The sequence below is a fragment of the Podarcis raffonei genome, chromosome Z (assembly GCF_027172205.1).
Source record: "Podarcis raffonei isolate rPodRaf1 chromosome Z, rPodRaf1.pri, whole genome shotgun sequence".
In the NCBI taxonomy this organism is placed as follows: Eukaryota; Metazoa; Chordata; class Lepidosauria; order Squamata; family Lacertidae; genus Podarcis; species Podarcis raffonei.
In genome coordinates, this window is record NC_070621.1 from 14,926,615 (window position 1) to 14,945,636 (window position 19,022).

At 43.2% G+C, this 19,022-nt stretch overlaps 3 protein-coding genes across 8 annotated transcripts in view; 2 read left to right on the plus strand and 1 right to left on the minus strand.

The window, feature by feature from the left end:
• Positions 1-619: 619 nt before the first annotated feature.
• Positions 620-9,079, minus strand: MED22 (mediator complex subunit 22). 2 transcript variants are annotated; one of them, XM_053373214.1, is made up of 5 exons: positions 8,962-9,079; positions 6,557-6,704; positions 5,635-5,715; positions 4,242-4,450; positions 620-2,121 (listed from the first exon to the last, which is right to left on the minus strand). In XM_053373214.1, exons 2-5 carry the CDS (start codon positions 6,677-6,679, stop codon positions 1,929-1,931), a joined length of 606 nt encoding a protein of 201 aa, XP_053229189.1. In that variant the 5' UTR covers positions 6,680-6,704; positions 8,962-9,079; the 3' UTR covers positions 620-1,928. The 2 variants fall into 2 exon arrangements, with proteins under 2 accessions (XP_053229189.1, XP_053229188.1); XM_053373213.1 differs by having other exon boundaries at positions 620-2,127.
• SURF6 (surfeit 6) lies at positions 9,075-14,356 on the plus strand. Of its 3 annotated transcripts, none has more exons than XM_053373210.1 (5): positions 9,075-9,184; positions 9,995-10,323; positions 11,056-11,301; positions 11,490-11,578; positions 13,611-14,356. In XM_053373210.1, exons 2-5 carry the CDS (start codon positions 10,230-10,232, stop codon positions 14,274-14,276), a joined length of 1,095 nt encoding a protein of 364 aa, XP_053229185.1. In that variant the 5' UTR covers positions 9,075-9,184; positions 9,995-10,229; the 3' UTR covers positions 14,277-14,356. The 3 variants fall into 3 exon arrangements, with proteins under 3 accessions (XP_053229185.1, XP_053229186.1, XP_053229187.1); XM_053373211.1 differs by having other exon boundaries at positions 9,096-9,184; positions 9,992-10,323; XM_053373212.1 differs by lacking the exon at positions 9,075-9,184 and adding an exon at positions 9,234-9,255.
• Positions 14,357-17,885: 3,529 nt separating this feature from the next.
• Positions 17,886-19,022, plus strand: part of CCDC180 (coiled-coil domain containing 180) — a 61,156-nt gene continuing 60,019 nt past the window's right edge. The window contains exons 1-2 of one of the 3 annotated variants that reach the window (XM_053373208.1): positions 17,894-18,010; positions 18,696-18,822. In XM_053373208.1, the coding sequence (XP_053229183.1) occupies positions 18,754-18,822 (69 nt within the window). In that variant the 5' untranslated portion in view covers positions 17,894-18,010; positions 18,696-18,753. Of the gene's footprint in view, positions 18,011-18,695; positions 18,823-19,022 lie in introns of all 3 variants that reach the window. The other 2 variants (XM_053373209.1, XM_053373207.1) reach the window with 2 other exon arrangements.

Genomic DNA, 19,022 nt, shown 5'->3' on the forward strand with positions numbered 1-19,022 from the left:
ACACAGTATACTGGGGAACAATTTTTTCTCTTTTTCTTTTGCATGAGTTTTTCAACTGTTCTTATATGTTCTTTCAATGCTAATTTCAAATCTGAAATTGATTTTCATGTACATGCTGCCTCATAGTATAACTGTAAAGGGTAAAGGAGGGTAAAGCCTCATCTTTATTAACTATCAGAGTTTTATCAAACTATCAAACTTCTTGGTTTCTTCCCCCGCCAGATATATCTAGAAATATCTCTGAAGCAGCACAAACTGTTGACAATCAGGACAGATTGGAATAAAAACATTTTAGGTAATAGGGATTTGCTGGAATAATAATCTGAACTGGAATACAGAGAAGGAAGGTGTGAGGAGGTCCGGGAAATAAGTAAATGAAATATATGTGATGATTGGATTGTTTTTTAACTATTTTTATATTTTTATTATTTTTTTGTATCTTTTTTCTTTTGTATTTTTTTTGCTTCTCTTATTTCTTGAAAATCTTAATAAATATCTTATTTTTAAAAAAAAAACATTTTAGGTAATACATTCATTTTGATGGCTGAAATTCTACCCATTAGGGAAAGCTTCATTCTTCCCCCCTAGCTCCAAAACGTTCTTAATTTCTTTCCAAACCTTTGTATAAAAATTGACTTTATCAAAACAATTTGTTAACAATTAGAGAAATACACATTTTTTCAATTAAACACCCCCCCCACAAAATCCTACTTTTAAAAACACCACAAACATGTTACAATCAAGTTTTCAAGTGAACTGGCATCAGAAGACTAATGTTGAACATACAACTAAGGTCTCTTTTTCAACTGGCACTTCTCTTCTGCCTTTAAACAGCCACCCGACACACATCCTTAAACTGACAAATCTCCTCCTGATTTGGGTGGAGGTAAAACAGAGGATACCAGCTCACATGAAGCTGCACATAGACATGGCCAGTTTTTCTGGTTTCTTTCAAGAAAGGTTGGAAGTAGTTTTGTCAGTAGTTTTGAAATGTTTTAGATGGCCCAGTCCTGTTTTCAAATACATGTATGCTAAGGTCCACATCCAGACTTTTACCAAAGTGTGAGCAGATGGTTTTCAGAGAAGGGTGTGGTAGAAAGAGGCATGAGTTTATACAGTAAGTAGTTACATGATAGGGCTTTAATTCCTTATACAGCTGATCGGAAGGAAAAAACCCAAATACTCTAGCAACTGGAGTATGGGGAACGGACTAAGGCCTGTTCCTTCAGTCGAAAAAAACCCTTGAACACTGCTCCCTGAAGCTACTCAATAGAGTAGGTATTTGCAGGACAGGGATGTGAGTCTTAGCTTACACAACTGATACGGAGGAAGAATACAGTACTGAAAACGTAATATTCTCACTTTTTAATAGTTGTTCTTAATTTAGGGCCACCAAGTTTTTTCATTTTGTTTACAGCTTCTGCACCTTCAAGAGAAACCGACCATGTAGACAAAGACACTCTTCTTATAATTTTGTACCCAGCGGCAATAATTTCAATGGCTTAAATTTCTGCCATCTTGGGCTGCCTTGAAGGCAGCTCCTGCTCTAAAATTCCCATTCAGATACTAAAATGTCAGACTATAAGCAATAGCCTAACTTTTCCCCACAAGAAATTCCATCTAAGAGAGCACAGTTCCCAAGGGATCTCGTAGGCAGGGAACATTAAAAGAACGTCTGCACACTAAAAACACAGCCACAAGAGAAGCAAACCTCCCATCTTGACTGCACTGGGCACCCCATGGGAAACACTGGGTTGGCTATCCTGTGAGGTTGTGCCTAGAGAAATGTGGCTTCTTGCAAATACAGCTGAGGCCTGCTGCCAGAGAAGAAGGCCTGGGGAGGGCAGGAAAATGTTGTCTTGATGCAACCACAGGAACGTTCAACTGTCAAAACGAAACAAAGCTGGGGAGAATCGCAGGCTCCCTTTTCAGGCGTGCTCCGTCGGGCCTGCTCCATGCCCGTTGATGTGAGGGTGAGAAGGAGTGGACCCCTGAGGGGCCGGAATGTTCTCCTCCATCATGGCAGCCGCCAGAGGCATGGCTAGGCCTTCTGGGGAGGACATGGTCAGCTCCTGTCTCCAATAAGCTTCACACAGCGGGAGGTCGTTGGTGTCACACAGACTGTAGCTTTCCCCGAATGAGATGCCCGTTAAGGAGAAAAGGACAGTGAAAAGCCACAAGAAGGAGAGAGAGAGAGAGAGAGATACAGGAGGGAAAGAAAAGGAGAAAAGCAAGACAGAGGCAACAGTGTTAAGAAAATAGCAAAAAAAGGGGAAAAAAAGAAGCAACAACTAAGGTTAAGAACGTAAGAGCCCTCCAAGATCAGGCCAAAGGCTCATTTAGTCCAGCATCCAGTTCTCACAGTGGGCAATCAAATGCTAGTTATGGGAAGCCCAAAAGCAGAAAGCAAGTGCAATAGCACTCTCCTTACTGTTAACAACAGCTAATATTCAGGTTATATCGCATCCCCTCCAAGGTTTTGGAAAGGGAGTCTTTCCCAGTCCTGACTGGAAATACCAAGGATTGAACCCAGAACCATCCTCATACAAAGGATGTGCTCTGCCACTGAGCTACTGTTCTTCACCTAAAAATAAAGCAACACTTCTGTCCTCATGACACTGAACAGCAACATAGGAAGCTACCTCATCCCGAGTCACAAGACTGGTTCATTGATCCCAGTATTGTGTACAGCATTTTAGATAGGGAGTCTCTGATAGGCCTGCCTAGAGATGTTGGGGACTGAACCTGGGGCCTTCTGCATGCAAAGAAGATGCTCCGCCACTGAGCTATACTCCCCCCCCCCACCTTTTAAAAAGAAGATGCTGCAGGTGTGTAACCATTTATCTTGGTCCTTCTTGCTTGTGGAAATCCTGCTCTGAAGCAAACAAGAGGTGCAAAAGAAAATAAAGCAGTGGAAGAGTTTTGGAAGGAGAGGAACAAGCTTTGCATAAGACAAGCAGGGGGAAGGAGGTTTTCAAAAACAAGCTGTGGGTTTGCTTAAAAAATAATGTAGTTATCAGCTGAAATGATAAGTATATTTTCCCACACACACTGCTGTTTTATTTACAATAAAGCTTGCAGCAAATATTTCTAATGGGATATATGTGTGTGTATAATAATATAATAATTATAATAATAATATAATATAGTGGCATAACAAAAGAATCCTTAAAATATTGCTTTGTTTTGATGCATCTTAACATTCTGGAACTAGAAACTCATGGTCCAGTCATCACAGACAGAAGAAAAAATGCTTATTATGTCCAATCCTATGTATCTTTACTCAGAAGCAAACCCCATTCTATTCAATTGTGGTCCCTTTCAGCTAAGGGTGCGTATGATTGCATCCTAAACCCCAAAGTTCCATATCTTCTCGACTGCAGCCCTTCAGATGTTGTTGTTTGATTACCCCATGCTCATACCATGCATCAGATACCACTTTAAACAATCATGGCTTCTCCTGAAGAATTTTGGGAGCTGTAGTTAAGGGCGCTAAGTACTATTTCGAGGCTCTTGTTCGCTTCACAGACCTAGAATTCCCAGAGTGGCTTAACAATCAATCCCTCTTCACAGGGAACTCTGGGAATTAATTGTAACCCTGTAATCCCTGCACCATTCGAAAACTACAGCTCCCCTAATTATTTGGCGGAATCCATAACTGTTTAGCATGGCATAATAGTGCTTTAAATGTATTGTATGAATGTGGCCTAAAGCTGCCATCTTCATTTATTATTAATTTCATAAAATTTATACACCACTTGACTGTAAAAAAAGCTTCAAAGCAGTTTAATCCTACTTAGATAGGAACAAACCCCAATGAATTCAAGAAGACTTACTTCTGAGTAGACATGGTTAGGATTGCAGTTTACACTGACTAGTGATTAGGGTACTCTGGGCAGTTCAAGATCCAATACCTGTTCCTGTTTGCAAGTCATTTAGATGACAAGATCACAATGCCGATGAGGGGGCAGGAGAGAAGCTCACCTCCACATCTCTGTGGAGAAAGGCCTAGTTACATGGTGTGCTTGCCCTCCAAAATGGCTACATCTCACGTCAAACATGAAGTACTCAATAAAACGGCTTTGGGGCCTGGATTCCTTGGGTGCTGGGAATTTAGGGATGCTTTTTAAAACAAGGACAGTTGTTATTTTCACACACACCCCACCCCACCCCCACCCCATGTCAGAAACAGAAAATTGTTGTGTTTACTATAGGGCAACCGTCCATGGCTTCATTTGTACCTGGAAGAGTAATATTCTTCCTCCAGCTCATAGAGGTCTATCGAGATCTCATCACGCAGGGCAATAAGCTTCTTGTCGCATTCCTCCTGAAGGCTGCGCAACTGCTGGTTCCGCTGGTTGATGGCTTCATTGACAGAAGGGAAGTCATTGAGGATCAGGAACTGTTTTAGGTCAGAGACAAGCTTCATAAGAGACTCTCCAGCCCGAACCTAGCAGAGAAATAAATTCAAATTGTTTATTTTATACTATTTGTACACCACTAGATCGTAAAAAGAAAAAGTGTCAAAGCGGTTTACAAAAAGAATAAAAGAATGAAATCATAAGAAAAAAGAAAAATACCACACTACTATTTAAAACAGGGGTAGGCAACCTAAGACCCGTGGGCCGGATGAGGCCCAATCACCTTCTAAACACGGCCAGCGGACAGTCGGGGAATCAGCATGTTTTTGCATGAGTAGAATGTGTGCTTTTATTTAAAATGCATCTCTGGGTTATTTGTGGGGCATAGGAATTTGTTCACCACCCCCCGGGGAATATAGTCCAACCCACCACATGGTCTGAGGGACGGTGGTCCGGCCCATGGCTGAAAAAGGTTGCTGACCCCTGATTTAAAACATTCAATGAATAATTAAAGTCAGTAACAAGCTGGAAACCAAATTAAGATGTGTCTGCCTTCTACATGTCTGGACAGGCTTACCTAAACAAAAATGTTTTTGGCAGATACCTTGGAGTACAGTGAGGGCACCTGCCTGATGTCAATGGACAGGGAGTTCCAAAGCATCAGTGCTGCCACCCTAAATTATTAATTTCTTACAAGTCCAGAACAAGTATTACGGAGCATTTGTAACAGTGATTGCTCGACAGATCAAAACAGTCCACTAGGCATATATTTGGCAAGACTATCTTGCAGGTAAACTGGTCCCAAGCTGTTAAAGGCTGTATATACTAATAATAACACCATGAACATGGCCCAGTAGCAAATGAGCAAGCCTTGCAGGTCTCTTAGCTTGGGTGTTATATGCTGCAGCATTGGGTGTTATATGCTGCAGCAGGTCCCAAGGCATATTAAAACATTTTTTTTAAATATACTGAACAGTTAAAACAAATCACATTCAAAGGAATTGGGTGGATCCTAAAACACACACATCTCAACAAAAACAAAAGACACACTTCTGTGAGGAGGGAATTCCACAATCGAAGAGCTGCCCCTGGGAATGAGCTGTCCTAAGCTATCAGCACCCAGAACTTCTGAGGCTGGCAGAACAACCAAAAAAGCCCCTCTGCTGATCTCAACACCTGAGAGGGTCTGTAGGGAAGAAGGCAGCCTCTCAGGTATCTGAACACACCCTAGAACCCACCCAACAAATGCTCCTATTGGATGTTTTTTACTCACAATATTTGCAGCTCTGACTTGCATCTCGTAGTTGTCCTGCTCTCCTTGGGTTGCCCGAGAAACTTGGGTTTCTTCCTCAATCTACAGCAAATGTTAGAAACAAAGCTTTTACACTGGGTTCAACATCTTTCTTACACTGTTCTGCAGAGAAAAACAGCCCTCTTCACTATCCTCCATGAGATTTTATTGCATTCCCTCTGCCAGAGGTTCCGAACACTTCTGGCGAAAGCAGGCATGGGGAACATGTGATCCTTTAGATGCTGCTAGACTACAACTCCCATCATCCCTGACTGCTGACCATGCTGGCTGGGGCTGATGGGAGATGGAGTCCAAAATCATCAGGAGGAGCCACTGGTTCCCCAACTCCGCCATAGAAGAAGCAATACCCCCAACTAGTAAAATGGAGGCTTCTCATTCAATCCTTCTTATAGGAACATTTATTCATTTAGGCCTCCCTTCTATTCTATAAATTTGAAGCAGTATTACACCACTTTACACAGTCATGGCTTCCCCCAAAGGATTTTGGGAACTGTAGCTTCTTAAGGGCACTGACAGCTTTTAGGAGACCCCCTATTCACCTCACTGAGCAACAATTCTCTGAGCGGTTCAACAATCAACCCCTCTTTACAGGGAGCTCTGGGAACTGTAAGCTCTGGGAGGGGACTAAATATCTCCTAACAACTTTTGACACCCTTAACAAACTACAGCTCCCAGAATTCTTTGGGGGAAGTTATGACTGTTTAAAGTGATATCATGGGGCTTTAAATCGAATGTGAGAATTTCCCCCAGCTTTGACTTAAAGCAATGATGAGGTAATATTTTTATGTTCCAATTAGGTGAGCAAAAACTTTGAGTTTGGATGGAAGAAAGAATACCCATGACATGAGGTCCCGCCACCCACCCACAAGTAATCTTCTCATACCTTTGCAGTTTTGACTATTTCTGTGAAGTTATCCATGATAGACTTGATGTCATCTTTCAGCCTCTTGTTGTAAGACTGAAGGAGGGTTTCCTTGCTCTGGGGGAGCACGCGCTGCTGCGGCATTGTGGTGGCAAGGAGAGAATCTTAGCTGCTCACCAAGAAAGGTCAGAAAGAGTTACAACTAAACAACAATTGAAAGTCAAAGCTTTATTACATATATTTCAAGACAACAGTCTTGAATGAATAAGCCATTCATTACAAGCAGTGAGTTGCAACCAGACACTGGAAAGAGCTTTCTAGCACAGTAGAAAATTGGTACAAAACAGTTTGGGAAACAGCCCCCCTTGACAGAGTAATAAATAAACTATGGTTGACATAATAATAATATATATTTTTATTTGGATGCCGCCCGTCTGACTGGGTTGCCCCAGCCACTCTAGGAGCCTCCCAACAGAATAGTAAAATGATAAAGCATCAAATAGTAAAAACTTCCCTAAACAGGACTGCCTTTAGATGTCTTCTAAAAGTCAGATAGTTGTTTATTTCCTCAACATCTGAAGGGAGGGCACTCCACAAGGTGGGCACCACTATTGAGAAGGCTCTCTGCCTGGTTCCCTGTAACTTCACTTCTCACAGTGAGGGAACCACTAAAAGGCCCTCAGTGCTTGATCTCAGTGTCCAGGCTGAAAGATGGTAGTGCAGACACTCCTTCAGGTATACAGGGCCAAAGCTGTTTAGGGCTTTAAAGGTCAGCATCAACACTTTAAATTGTGCTTTGAAATGTACTGGGAGCCAATGTAGATCCTTTAAGACTGGTATTATATGGTCCCGGCAGCTGCTCCCCTAGCAGCCACATTCTGGATTAGTTATAGTTTCTGAGTCATCTTCAAAGGTAGTCCTATGTAGAGCACATTGCAGTAGTTCATGCAGGAGATAATCAGAGCATGCACCACTCTAGTGAGACAATCTGCAAACAGGTAGGGTCTCAGCCGGCATACCAGATGGAGCTGGTAGACAGCTGTCCTGGACACAGAACTGAACTGTGCCTCCATAGACAGCTGTGAGTCCAAAATGACTCCTAGGCTACGCACCTGGTCCTTCAGGGGCACAGTTACCCCATTCAAGTTACACCCACCCATCCCCTGTCCCTCCAAGAACAGTACTTCTGTCTTGTCTGGATTCAACCGCATTCCATTAACCACCCTCCACCCTCCAACCACCTCCAGACACTCACACAGGACCCTCACTGCCTTCATTGATTCCAATTTAAAGGAGAGGTAGAGCTGGGTGTCATCTGCACACTGGTGAACACCCAGCCAAAACCTTCTGATGATCTCTCCCGGCTATCTCATATAGATGTAGAAAAGCATGGGGGAGAGAACAGAGCCCTGAGGTACACCACAAGTGAGAGCCCAGGGGTCTGAACATTCATACCCCAACACCATTTTCTGGACACAGCCCAGGAGGAAGGAGCAGGACCACTTTATAACTGTGCCCCCTGCTCTAGATGGCCCAGAAGGATGTCATTGCTTCTGGAAAAAAACCCCTCACTTTGCAACAGATCCCAACAGTTTCTCCATCAACTGCACATCTCCATGACCCACCTCAAAATGCATGCATTACAAAATACATATCCACTGGTCACATTCCAGCCTATTTTGCTTCATTAGCCTTAACCAACTTTGTGCCACCAGAGGTTTAGGTCTACAACTCACATCTGTCCCAACTCTGTGATGGACTTCCTTAGCATAAGGCAGCTTCCTATTTATTTAGAGCCACAAATACTGGACTGCTACATTATTTTTTAGAGGAAAGGACTATAGCTCACCTAACCTGGGAGAGCTGTTGTTAGCGCAGACAACACTAAGCTAGATGGAGTAATGGTCCGACTCAGTACATGACGGCATCTTACTCAAACCATCCCTTTTAGATCTGGAACCTTATTTCTGAAGAAGGTCCTCATTTCGTGGAGAACTGGGAGAGCGCAACCCTGGAGAGCCACTGCCAGTCAGTGCGGGTCACACTAAGCTAGATGGACCAGCTTTCTGACTTGCTATGATGGGAATCATAAATCCCAAAACCTTAGAAGCCAACAAGACTGAGAAAGGCTGATCTGAACTCGCCCAGCGCTCAACAAACGAGACTAAGGGGTGCATCGCCCCCTGTTTAAGAAGCCTTCCACCCGCATTCGTGCTGCATTACTCCGCGCGCTAATTCAGAAAAGTTTCAGCCTTTCTTCCGCCGGAGTAGTAAACGCACCAGTCACTGAAAGCACAAGCATGCATTTGAAAAGTGAGAGAAGCCAAGTGCATCGCTCTCCTGCTCTGCAGTCACAAAAGAAGTCTAAATAAATAGATCGATTATCTAACAAATAAATGTTAGCATCTCAGTATCTTACTCAATACAGACAGGCGGCCATTTTTCCTTTTTCTCTTGCGAACGGTTGCTCCTTCACTCCTTCACTGGCTACGTCCAGCCCACGAGGCGGGGAAAACGTTTCCTCCTCCTCCTTCCGAAGCTCCTCCAACATCCCATAATCCTTCGCCTCCTCCTCACAGGGTCTATCAATAGAGCGCCGAGCCGTTCACAAAGGGCCGTGGGCTAGTTCCGCCTTCCTCTCCAGCTCAGGTAAGTGACCAGCTCACGAGCCACGCGTAGTGCGCTTTTGCGATTCCTCCAAAAGAAGCGCACGCGTTGAGGTGAACCACACGGGTTGCAGCGCCTTCTGTGCACGCCCTGCGATCCTGGTTTAGGGGAACGCGTGCCAACCCCTAAAAAGCCTTAAGGAGGTGGATCTCCGCCAACTGCTCACTGGCCAGCCCTACACAGGATGGGAGATCTCGAATAGAGTCGGTTTGCCTTACGCCTACACATTAAATGATCTCTCCTTCCCGTGAGCGGCCAGCATGTGTTGGTTCGCACGTGGCGTTAGACGAGCGTACAACCTCTGTACATAAGTTGTTTAGCTGCACGCTCCTACAGCTATTCATATTTTCAGTTTGGGAAACTGTGTACACAGTAGTTGATCAGTGCACTCTACACGCAAACGCTTGTGCGTGCGTGGAAACAGCTCTCTTTAATGTGTAACCCTGCACACGTGTTTGCTGGAAAGTAAAATTTAGCTGGCTGGTGTGACACGTGGGGGCTGTTCACCTGTTCTGTTAAACAGATGTACAATTTGGGGGTGCCCATGTGTACAAATTAGTTAGGTCTGCTCTTGAACAACCATTCACATGTGATATTAAGGAGTGTACAATCTGTAACTGAGTATACAATAGCTTTACAAGCCAACAGATGTACACTTTCCCCCTCAAATGCCTGTACACGTGTTAAGATGGCTTTCTGTGGATTTTTATTTTCCTGACTTGTAAATATCAATCCATGAGTCTCCTTCAGTTTACTCATGTCAATGAATAATTTCTCTCTCTCATTAAGCAGGATGAAAAGCGAGTATGCAAACGTGGCCCCATGAGTTTTGTCCACTTTGGGTCGACGTAGCAGAAGCAGCCTCACACAGCATTCTGGGTAGAAGTTTCGAAGGGAGGATGATCGGAATGAACAAGACATCTTTGACTTAGAGGCACATTCCCCCTGCGAGACCATCCTATGATTTTATTTTAATTTTTGGTTTATTTACTTTTAACTTTTACCTTCACGAGACTTTGATCCCACAATGGCCAGTTTAGTCAACAAAGACTCTTACCTGCAGAAATTGGCCAAGAAAATTTGCACCCAGGAAGCCCCCGAGCCACGAAAAAGGAAATTTGGTACAATTATCTGATGCTGTCATTTACTTCTCTAGATCAGGGTTTTTTGTAGTAGTGCAGCCTCCTTGGTTATTGTAATTATTTTCATTTATTTATTTCACAGGATTTATATACTGCTTGTGATGAAACCTCAAAGTAGTAGTACTTAATGTTTTCCCTTATTTTAACCACAGCTCATTTTAGATTATAATCTGCTCAGGAAAAGGTCCTGATGCCACAATGGAATGACAGTAGTGTGTTTTGAAAATGCAACTTGGAAAAATTCAGCTGTCTTGTCTTGGTGCTTCCTGAAGACCTCCAGAAGTTGCTGGACTACAACTCCCATCATTCCTGATCAGCCATACTGGCTAAGGTTGATGGGAGTTGGAGTCCAGTAACATCCGGAGGGCGTTCTAACATGTATGTTCTTAGGCATTTACAGTGGACGCTCGGGTTGCGAATGTGATCTGTGCGGGATGCACGTTCGCAACCCGCAGTGGTGCGTCTGCGCACGCACGGGATTTGGCGCTTATGCACATGCGCGACCACCAAAACCCGGAAGTAACCCATTCTGGTACTTCCTGGTTTCGGTGATCCGTAACCCGAAAAAACACAACCTGAAGTGGCTGTAACCTGAGGTATGACTGTATTCCTTGCAGAAATGTTTGCGCAGCATCTTGTCAACCAGATTGCAAAATATTTTCCTCTCTTTGTTTAATGAAGTCTTGTGTCTCTGCCTTCAAACATTCCCAGGAACTGGACTGGGAGACGATAGCACCCAGCCAAAGAAGAAGAGGAAGAAGAAACAGAAGAAGCAAGGCAAGATAGTGGGCACCTCTCTGGGCAAGCAGACAGCACCTGGGGGCAGCCAAGCATCACCAGCCAAGCCAACAAATGCCAGTATTCAGAAATCTGGCACAGTTATCCATGCTGCACCCAGTTCCAGTGGATCTCAGAATACTGGGGGGAAAGGGGACAGAAGCCAAAACGATGTTGCAGGTGAGAGTGTTTCTACAGCCAGTCAGTTAAGCTACTGGGCTGGTTTCTCACATAACTCTAAGCAATGGTTTAGTAACCCATATTTTAGCATTATGTGTGAACCAGGCCACTGAGTTTAGCTGAGTTGAGTTTAGCAGCAATTTGGGTTGGGACACAGGTCATGTGCTTTCTCCTGTTTCCCCTTACAGGTGGTGACAAGAGCACAGCCGGCTCATTTTCAGCCATGAATCTCTTGCGGCAGAGACTGCACGAGAAGATCCAAGAAATCTCTGGCCAGGTAAGATCAGCACCCTCCTTTAAAATGTTGTCATGATGTGGAGAAAGCCTGGAGAATCCAAAGCCAATTTTAGCCTGTGGGCATATGCCAGCTTGATTTGGGAGCAAGCCTTGTTTAGGGCAGTGCAACTTGCTCCTAATTAAACACCCACAGAATTGCACTGTTAGACGTATGGTGGAAATATTCCTATGCCTCTAGTATTCTGGTTCCAGTTGATATCATACTGGCTTCTGCTCTACCTTGATTTGAACTAAAACAGTTCACCCATCTTTGTAGGCAAGATTTTGGAGGATGTAGTGGGGGGTGGTTGATGTATAATAGGGGTGGGGAACCTTTGGCTCTCCAGATGTTGAACAGCCAGCTTCCATCAGCCCTGGCCACCATTGCCAGTGGTCAGGGATGGTCAGAAACATCTGAAGGGCTACAGGTGAGTGTATAAATGTAACACACTCTTCAGTCAGGCCTGTTTGTACTTTGTGATTCTGTTCAAACATAGCATGGGTGAGAAATATTTGGGTGAAAAAAATCAGCTTTTTAATAATCTTAGCTTTACTGTTTTCACTCTAAAAAGCAAGTTTGTAGATCACATGGCTGAAAATATAAGCTTACAGCGATACATTCTAAGCTTCCAGTGTCCTATGCACCTTACCCCTCTCCAAGAGAAAGATAGGCAGTGATCCTAAGGATAAGCATGAGCCTAAGTATGCAAATGAAGAACCGTTCTGTTGGTTCAAGGAGAGAGAGAAAAAGGTATATAAAAATGAGAATTTCTGGATACCATTATCCAAGTTTGGGGCAAGTACTCTTTGGCAAAAGAACACCAGCAGAGATTTGAAATAGCAAAATACACAACAAAGTAAAGTATGGAAATAAGGATAGGATTTTTAGACTTTTAAAATATGCCACTTAAAGTGAGTTCCAAAGTTTTCCTCTTTCAGTAGCTTAGAAAAAGAACACATTTGGCAAATTAAAAAGTTTACTTACAAGCTCTCCAAATGTCAGATTCATGTGCTTTTCCATACAGCAGTCAGAAAAAGCTGCACAGGCAATAAAATGTGGCTTAATTACGGTGGTGCAAGTTCCTAAATCATTGGTATAGGAACTGAAGAGTGACTTGTGAAAGCTGATCAACGACATCCTCTTACACCTGAACTGCTCAGGTAAACTGGGAGAGAACAAAGCCTTGATTATCCAGTCTCTCCCAGAGTGAGCTAAGCACATTGATTGTATGAGGCTAGTTATCCCACAGTTCCAATAACTTTTGCAGTATTTAGGTTTTTTCTGTAAATGTGTAGTATATAGATACTGTGTGTGTGTGTGTGTGTGTGTGTGTGTGTGTGTGATGACACTGAGATCGATCCAACACTGTTTAGTTAATAAATAGTGACAATTCTAAGAGTACTCAGGATGGAAAAAATTTAAGAGATCTGATATCTACAAATTATCCCTTTAAAATTACTATTATTATTATTATTATTATCATTATTATTATTAGCTACATAGAAATTAGCAGAGCGGTTCTATAATACTGTCTTCAGAGTATGTCCCACTGTGTTCAATGGGGTCTACTCTTGGGTAAGTAGGTTCAGAATTGTAGCCTAAATTTTGTTTTCTGGGTTAAGTCCACAAGGTATCAGGGTCTTGAGTCTGTGTATCCTCCTGCTATTCAGATGGATTTTATGGTTGTTCTGTAGGAATAAGTTGGACAGGTTGAAGCAGTTTCCATTTTGGGGGTCAATAGTGATTTCTAAATCATGCATCAAAGTATTTTGTCCCCCCCCCCAATATTCTGATTGTGGCATCCAGTAATGTATAATTACATTGTTAGTCTTCCAGCTGAAATTCTCTTGAAGGAAATAATCCTTGCTGGCTTTCCTGCTTTTTAATGTAATGGTAAAGATAATACAGTGACCAGATTTACACTGATATATATGTTAGTGCTCTATTCTAGGCACTGTCTTTTTAGCTTAAAAAGTTCACTTTCCTCTTTTGAACGATTCCTCTTTCTTTTCAACTTGCTGTTTCTTAACAGGGAAACAGCAAAGAGTTGTCCCCAGCAGTGTTGGAGAAGAGGCAACGAAGGAAATACGAGAAGGAGAGAAAGAAACGCCGTAGAAAAGAGTTGAGGATGAAAGAAAAAATGGAGAAGAAGGAGGCAGAGGAGGCTTCAGCAGCCATTTCAGAGCCCCAGGCCCCAAAGAATGACACCAAGGTCGAGATCGTCTTCAATAAGGTTGAAGTCCATGAGGAAGGGCTTAGCAAAGCGGAAAAGAGGAAGGCGCTGAAAGGCAACATTACTCCACTGACAGGGAAGAATTACAAGCAACTCCTGAGCAGATTGGAATCTCGGAAGAGTAAGCTGGAAGATCTGAAAGACAAGGATGAGGGGAAAGCCAAGGAGCTGGAGGTGAAGATGAAGTGGACAAATGTCCTGTACAAGGCAGAAGGGGTCAAAATCCGCGATGACGAGGACCGGCTGAAGGCGGCCCTGAAGCGGAAGGAGAAGCGCAAGGCCCAGCGCCAGAGGCAGTGGGAGAAGCGGACTGAAAACGTAGTGATCAAAATGCAGCAGCGGCAAGACAAGCGCCGCAAGAACCTCCAGAAGAAAAAGATAGCCAAGGTGGAGAAGAAGAAAGCCAAGGCTCGCAAAAAGGGTCGCATCCTGCCCGAAGACCTGGGCAAAGCCAAAATTAAATGAATCAGGCTAGTGGACCATTGGAACCCACTCCAAGGCAGGTGCTCACAGGGCTCATTAATAAAAGCTATTTTGTGGTGGAACATCTGAAATTCTTTATATCTAAATCTCCTTGCTTGTGAGATGACTTGGAGTCATCAGGCTGTGCAGCTAGACCAAGAAGAGGGAGCTGCTACACTTGAGATGCAAAAGAGATATATTTCCACAAGACTGTTTCTGTGGTCATACAACCCTGAGCTATACCAGTTGATCAAGTGGATCTTTTCATCCCTCTCCCTGAGTCAGGATAAGAGAACCTTCAGTCTGGGTGCTAAATGTGGCCTTCAAAACCTATCTTCCAGACCCCCTGGCACAGCTTAACACCCTCCTTGAATATTTTCTACCTTTAACTGTGCTATGTCTTTTTTCCCCCTTGAGTAAAATGTGTACTCATTGCTCCCCTCCATTTTTGCTTTTGCCCTGCCCATCAACTGGCATGCAGCCCCTTGAAAATATCCCAGAAGGGAACACAGCCCTAAGGCTGACAAATGTATTTTTTGTGAAGAAATTTCACAAAATCTCATCAACAGGAGCTCAGGAAGGAAGCAGATGAATTTAATATCATAGCAATAATGGGATGCACAAAAGTTGAATGTTATCTTGAAAATACTAATTCCAGAAGTTAATAAACAGTACCACTTTTCCATAAACCAGTCAATTTGAGATTTATAATAGCTTTTTGTGAAATATGTTTGTGCAGTCCTTTTTGTGGTGGTTCCAGAGTTTTCAGGTATGAGGCAATACACATAACTTCAGTTAGTAAGTTTAATACTGTTTGCAAATCCTCTATTTTTTATTTCATTTTAATTTCAACTTTTCAATAATGTATAAGATTTATTTTTTCATCTGTAGTTAGATGTTAATCTGTTAAATAACCAAAATACTGTTCCAAAGGTGGCTTATTTTAGAACAGACCCCAAAAGTGGGCATAAGATCAACTTGGGTGGTGTGGTATCTTCAATATATATTTGATGAGTTTATAGTATTTAGCCTATGTAGTGTAGGAGATAACTATTTTTTATTTAAATAGGTATATATTTGAAATTTGCATTAATCCAAATTAGGTGGAAAGGAATTATGAAAGGAAAACATAAAGCTGAAGGAGTGTCTTTTATTCGCAATTGACAAACACTGATTTAAATCTCTATTACTTAAAGGTTGGGGCAAACCCTTTTATAAATAAAAATCCCACTTTTATAGGGGATAGAGCAGCTCCCCTATGAGGAAAGGTTGCAGCATTTGGGACTTCTTAGTCAAGAGAAAAAGCGAGTAAGAGGAGACGTTACTGAAGTATATAAAATTGTCCATGGAGGTAAAAATGTGGGCAAAGAATATTTCTCAGTCTCACAAAACTAGGAAGTCATGGACATGAAGCTGAATGCTCGTGTTATAGGAAAAAACTGCTCCAAGCACCCATATAGAGTACTTAAGTGGGTTCCCTATCTGTAGGAAAAAATAATAGGCCAATCAGAGAGTCTTGATAAGCAAAGCAGCTAGTAAGCCTGATATTTATTAAACTGTTGCGTGCACACTTCTTCAGATATCTGAAGACATCCTTCAGCTAAGTGCACATTTAAAATATGAATAGAATGCAAGCCTGTGACCTGTATTCAGGAATTCAGTAGTTATCATAATGAAAGAGTGGCCAGGATGCCCAGGTAATCAAATCAGGTAACCTGGCAGACAGTAAGAAACACCACACCCAGATTTCCACCCCTTCTCTGGTGTATTATGGGGGTGGTCTTGGGCTACACCCCTTCTGCGATGTATGTATGATGTTTCCAGGGGTGGTCTTGGACTCCAGGGTGGGCAGTTTAAAATGTCTGTATAAGGGCTTGGGCGCATTGCTAGGGTTCCCTCCCCCCCTCCTGTGGGGGGGAGCACCCTGTTACAACAGCTTTAATAAAGATCTGGCTTACTAGCTGCTTTGCTTCTCAATACAGTGGTACCTCAGGTTAAGTACTTAATTCGTTCCGGAGGTCCGTTCTTAACCTGAAACTGTTCTTAACCTGAAGCACCACTTTAGCTAATGGGGCCTCCTGCTGCTGACGCGCCGCCAGAGCACGATTTCTGTTCTCATCCTGAAACAAAGTTCTTAACCCGAGGTACTATTTCTGGGTTAGCGGAGTCTGTAACCTGAAGCGTCTGTAACCTGAAGTACCACTGTATTCTCTGGTTGGTCTCTGTTATTTTCTCCTACTGATAAGAGAACCTACAAAAGGACTCTCTGTATTGGTTCTTGGGTACCCCATAAGGGAACAGGAGCAGTTTTTTCTCATAACAGTTTCCCTTGTACATTTATGAACGTTTACAGTATTTTATATTTGTGACCTTAGAATTCTTATAACACTGGAGAATTCAGGGCTGGTAAAAGAAAATATTTATTCACATAGTGCGGACTGGAATTACCGTAACTCCCAGATGAGGTAGTGAAGACCACCACCTTGGATGGTTTTGAAAGGACGGATAAATTCATGGAGGATAAGGCTATCAGTGACTCTTATCCACCATGGCTATGTTCTGGCTCCAGTTATTGGCCCCCTTTGGTCTGATCCAGCAAGGCTTCCATTCTTATCAAAATCCCCCTTGATTGGACAAGAAGCTTTTCTTATCTGCATCTGTAAGTTCACAATCAAGGCATTAAAGAAGTACAGTGGTACCTCGGGTTACATATGCTTCAGGTTACAGACACCGCTAACCCAGAAATATAGTACCTCGGGTTAAGAACTTTGCTTCAGGTTGAGAACAGAAATCGTGCCGCCGCGGCGCAGCAGCGGGAGGCCCCATTAGCTAAAGTGGTGCTTCAGGTTAAGAACAGTTTCAAGTTAAGAACGGACCTCCGGAACGAATTAAGTACGTAACCAGAGGTACCACTGTACCCATCTCCTGTTGCTTGTCCTAAGCCCCTGGTGTGGATAGACTGCCTCTGAAAATAGAGTTTTGATTTTGCCACCAGGTGGGGCCTCTGATCTCATTTTATAAGGGGATGCAAAACAATTTCTCCCCAGTTACCCAAGCAAATCCCCTCCATAAACTGTGGGTGCCCACCTGTGTCCTGACAAAAACACGCGTATACTAATGAAATCTGCCAGACAGCTCTACGGCTGGTGTGTGGTCTGTTTTGCTACTTCCCATCTTTTTAAAAACAACACTTTTTTACAATCTCCCTCCCCCCCAAAAAATAAAAAAATGGAAAGGTGGTAACCTTCAATGCAGGGCATCTTGAATTGAAAATCAGGATTCAAAATGCAGAAGCATCTTGACGTTATTCTAAGTTTTAAAAGGATTCAAAGTCGGAAAGGTTCTGTACATGCTCGGACTCGTTATTTACCACGCAATATTCTGGTGGGGGAAATTATGGAGGAAAACAACTATAACAACTAGTACTCTATAAAACGCTGTTATCGCTGTTTCTAACAAGATTACTGTATAAGTGACCAGGACACAATGACGAACTCGTAAGACAAAAACGAGCCCCTGCCGCTCGTTTTTTTTTTTTAAACCGCTTTCCGCGTCCCTATGGCAACTACTAGTCACTGGAGCGGCCATGTTGAATCCCGTCGAGTCCCGCGAGAGAATAACTCGCACTTTCTCCCTTTTCCCTGCTCTTGATAGTCACCATGGCAACCAAAAGACGCCGTTCTTGGCCTAGCTGCCTTGAGGCGGCTTTTAGGACTGGCTTTCCAAGGGTCCCTCAGGTAAGGTTCGCTGTCGGGTGAGAGAGGGGCAACGGCGGGAAGAGATGAGTTGAAGAGGAGAGCCCCCCCCATACGTTACAATGGGTTGCGATCCTTTCCTTTGCCCTAAGGGGGAAAGTAGCCACACGCCCAGCTAAGCATTCTGGGAGAGCAGCACATGGAACGAATCCGTCCCTCCCATCACATTTAGTTTGGATCTCAAATGTATTCCTCGTGGCAGGACCTGATGCGAGCCACAAAGGCCGTTTTTCTCTCCCCAACAGGACTTGGGGGGGGACCCCACTTTTGGTTATTGCCTAATTGCATTTGATGATTTGCATGAATAAGTGCTGTAAATAAATTTGCACAATTAAATGCAATCATTAATTTTATAAATAAATGACAGTTTTATTTAAAATTGCTCAGGGCACTGGCACCCAGATAGGTAGATGGCAGATAATGGGGAGGGAGTCCACAGTTGCAAATAAGACTACAGCTATAATATCATAAATATTTCCACTGAAATACACTGGCATTTACTGCTGATATATGAGTCAGTTTGAGGTGCCATGCAATTACAAAAAAGTCTTTGTTCATAGCAGTATCTCCCCCACTTGCCATTCCCAACACCACTCAAGGAATGACACCAAACCATTCAATTATTTCTTTCTTTCTCTTTCTTTCTTTGCATTTTCCTTTTTCTCAGCTAACCCAAGAAAAAGTTCAGCCGCAAACCAATCGAGCGCCTAGGAAAAGTCTGCAACATGACCCTAGTGGGGGTGTCCCGTGTCGTCCCCAGTGGGAAAGTCTACAGGCAGATATTTGATGATGAGGTACAGCAATGACAGAAGCTAGAAGACCTGATTGGGCTGGGGCGGGGGGGGGGGGTCGAATAGCATCACTTGAAGCAGGGATGGGGAAATGCAGGCATAGAACTCTCCCTGGGCTACACCTCCTCACCCTAGGCCACACCCCTGTCCAGCTTTGATTAGTAGATCTGCAGATTAGTAGATCTACAGGTTCTAGTAAAACA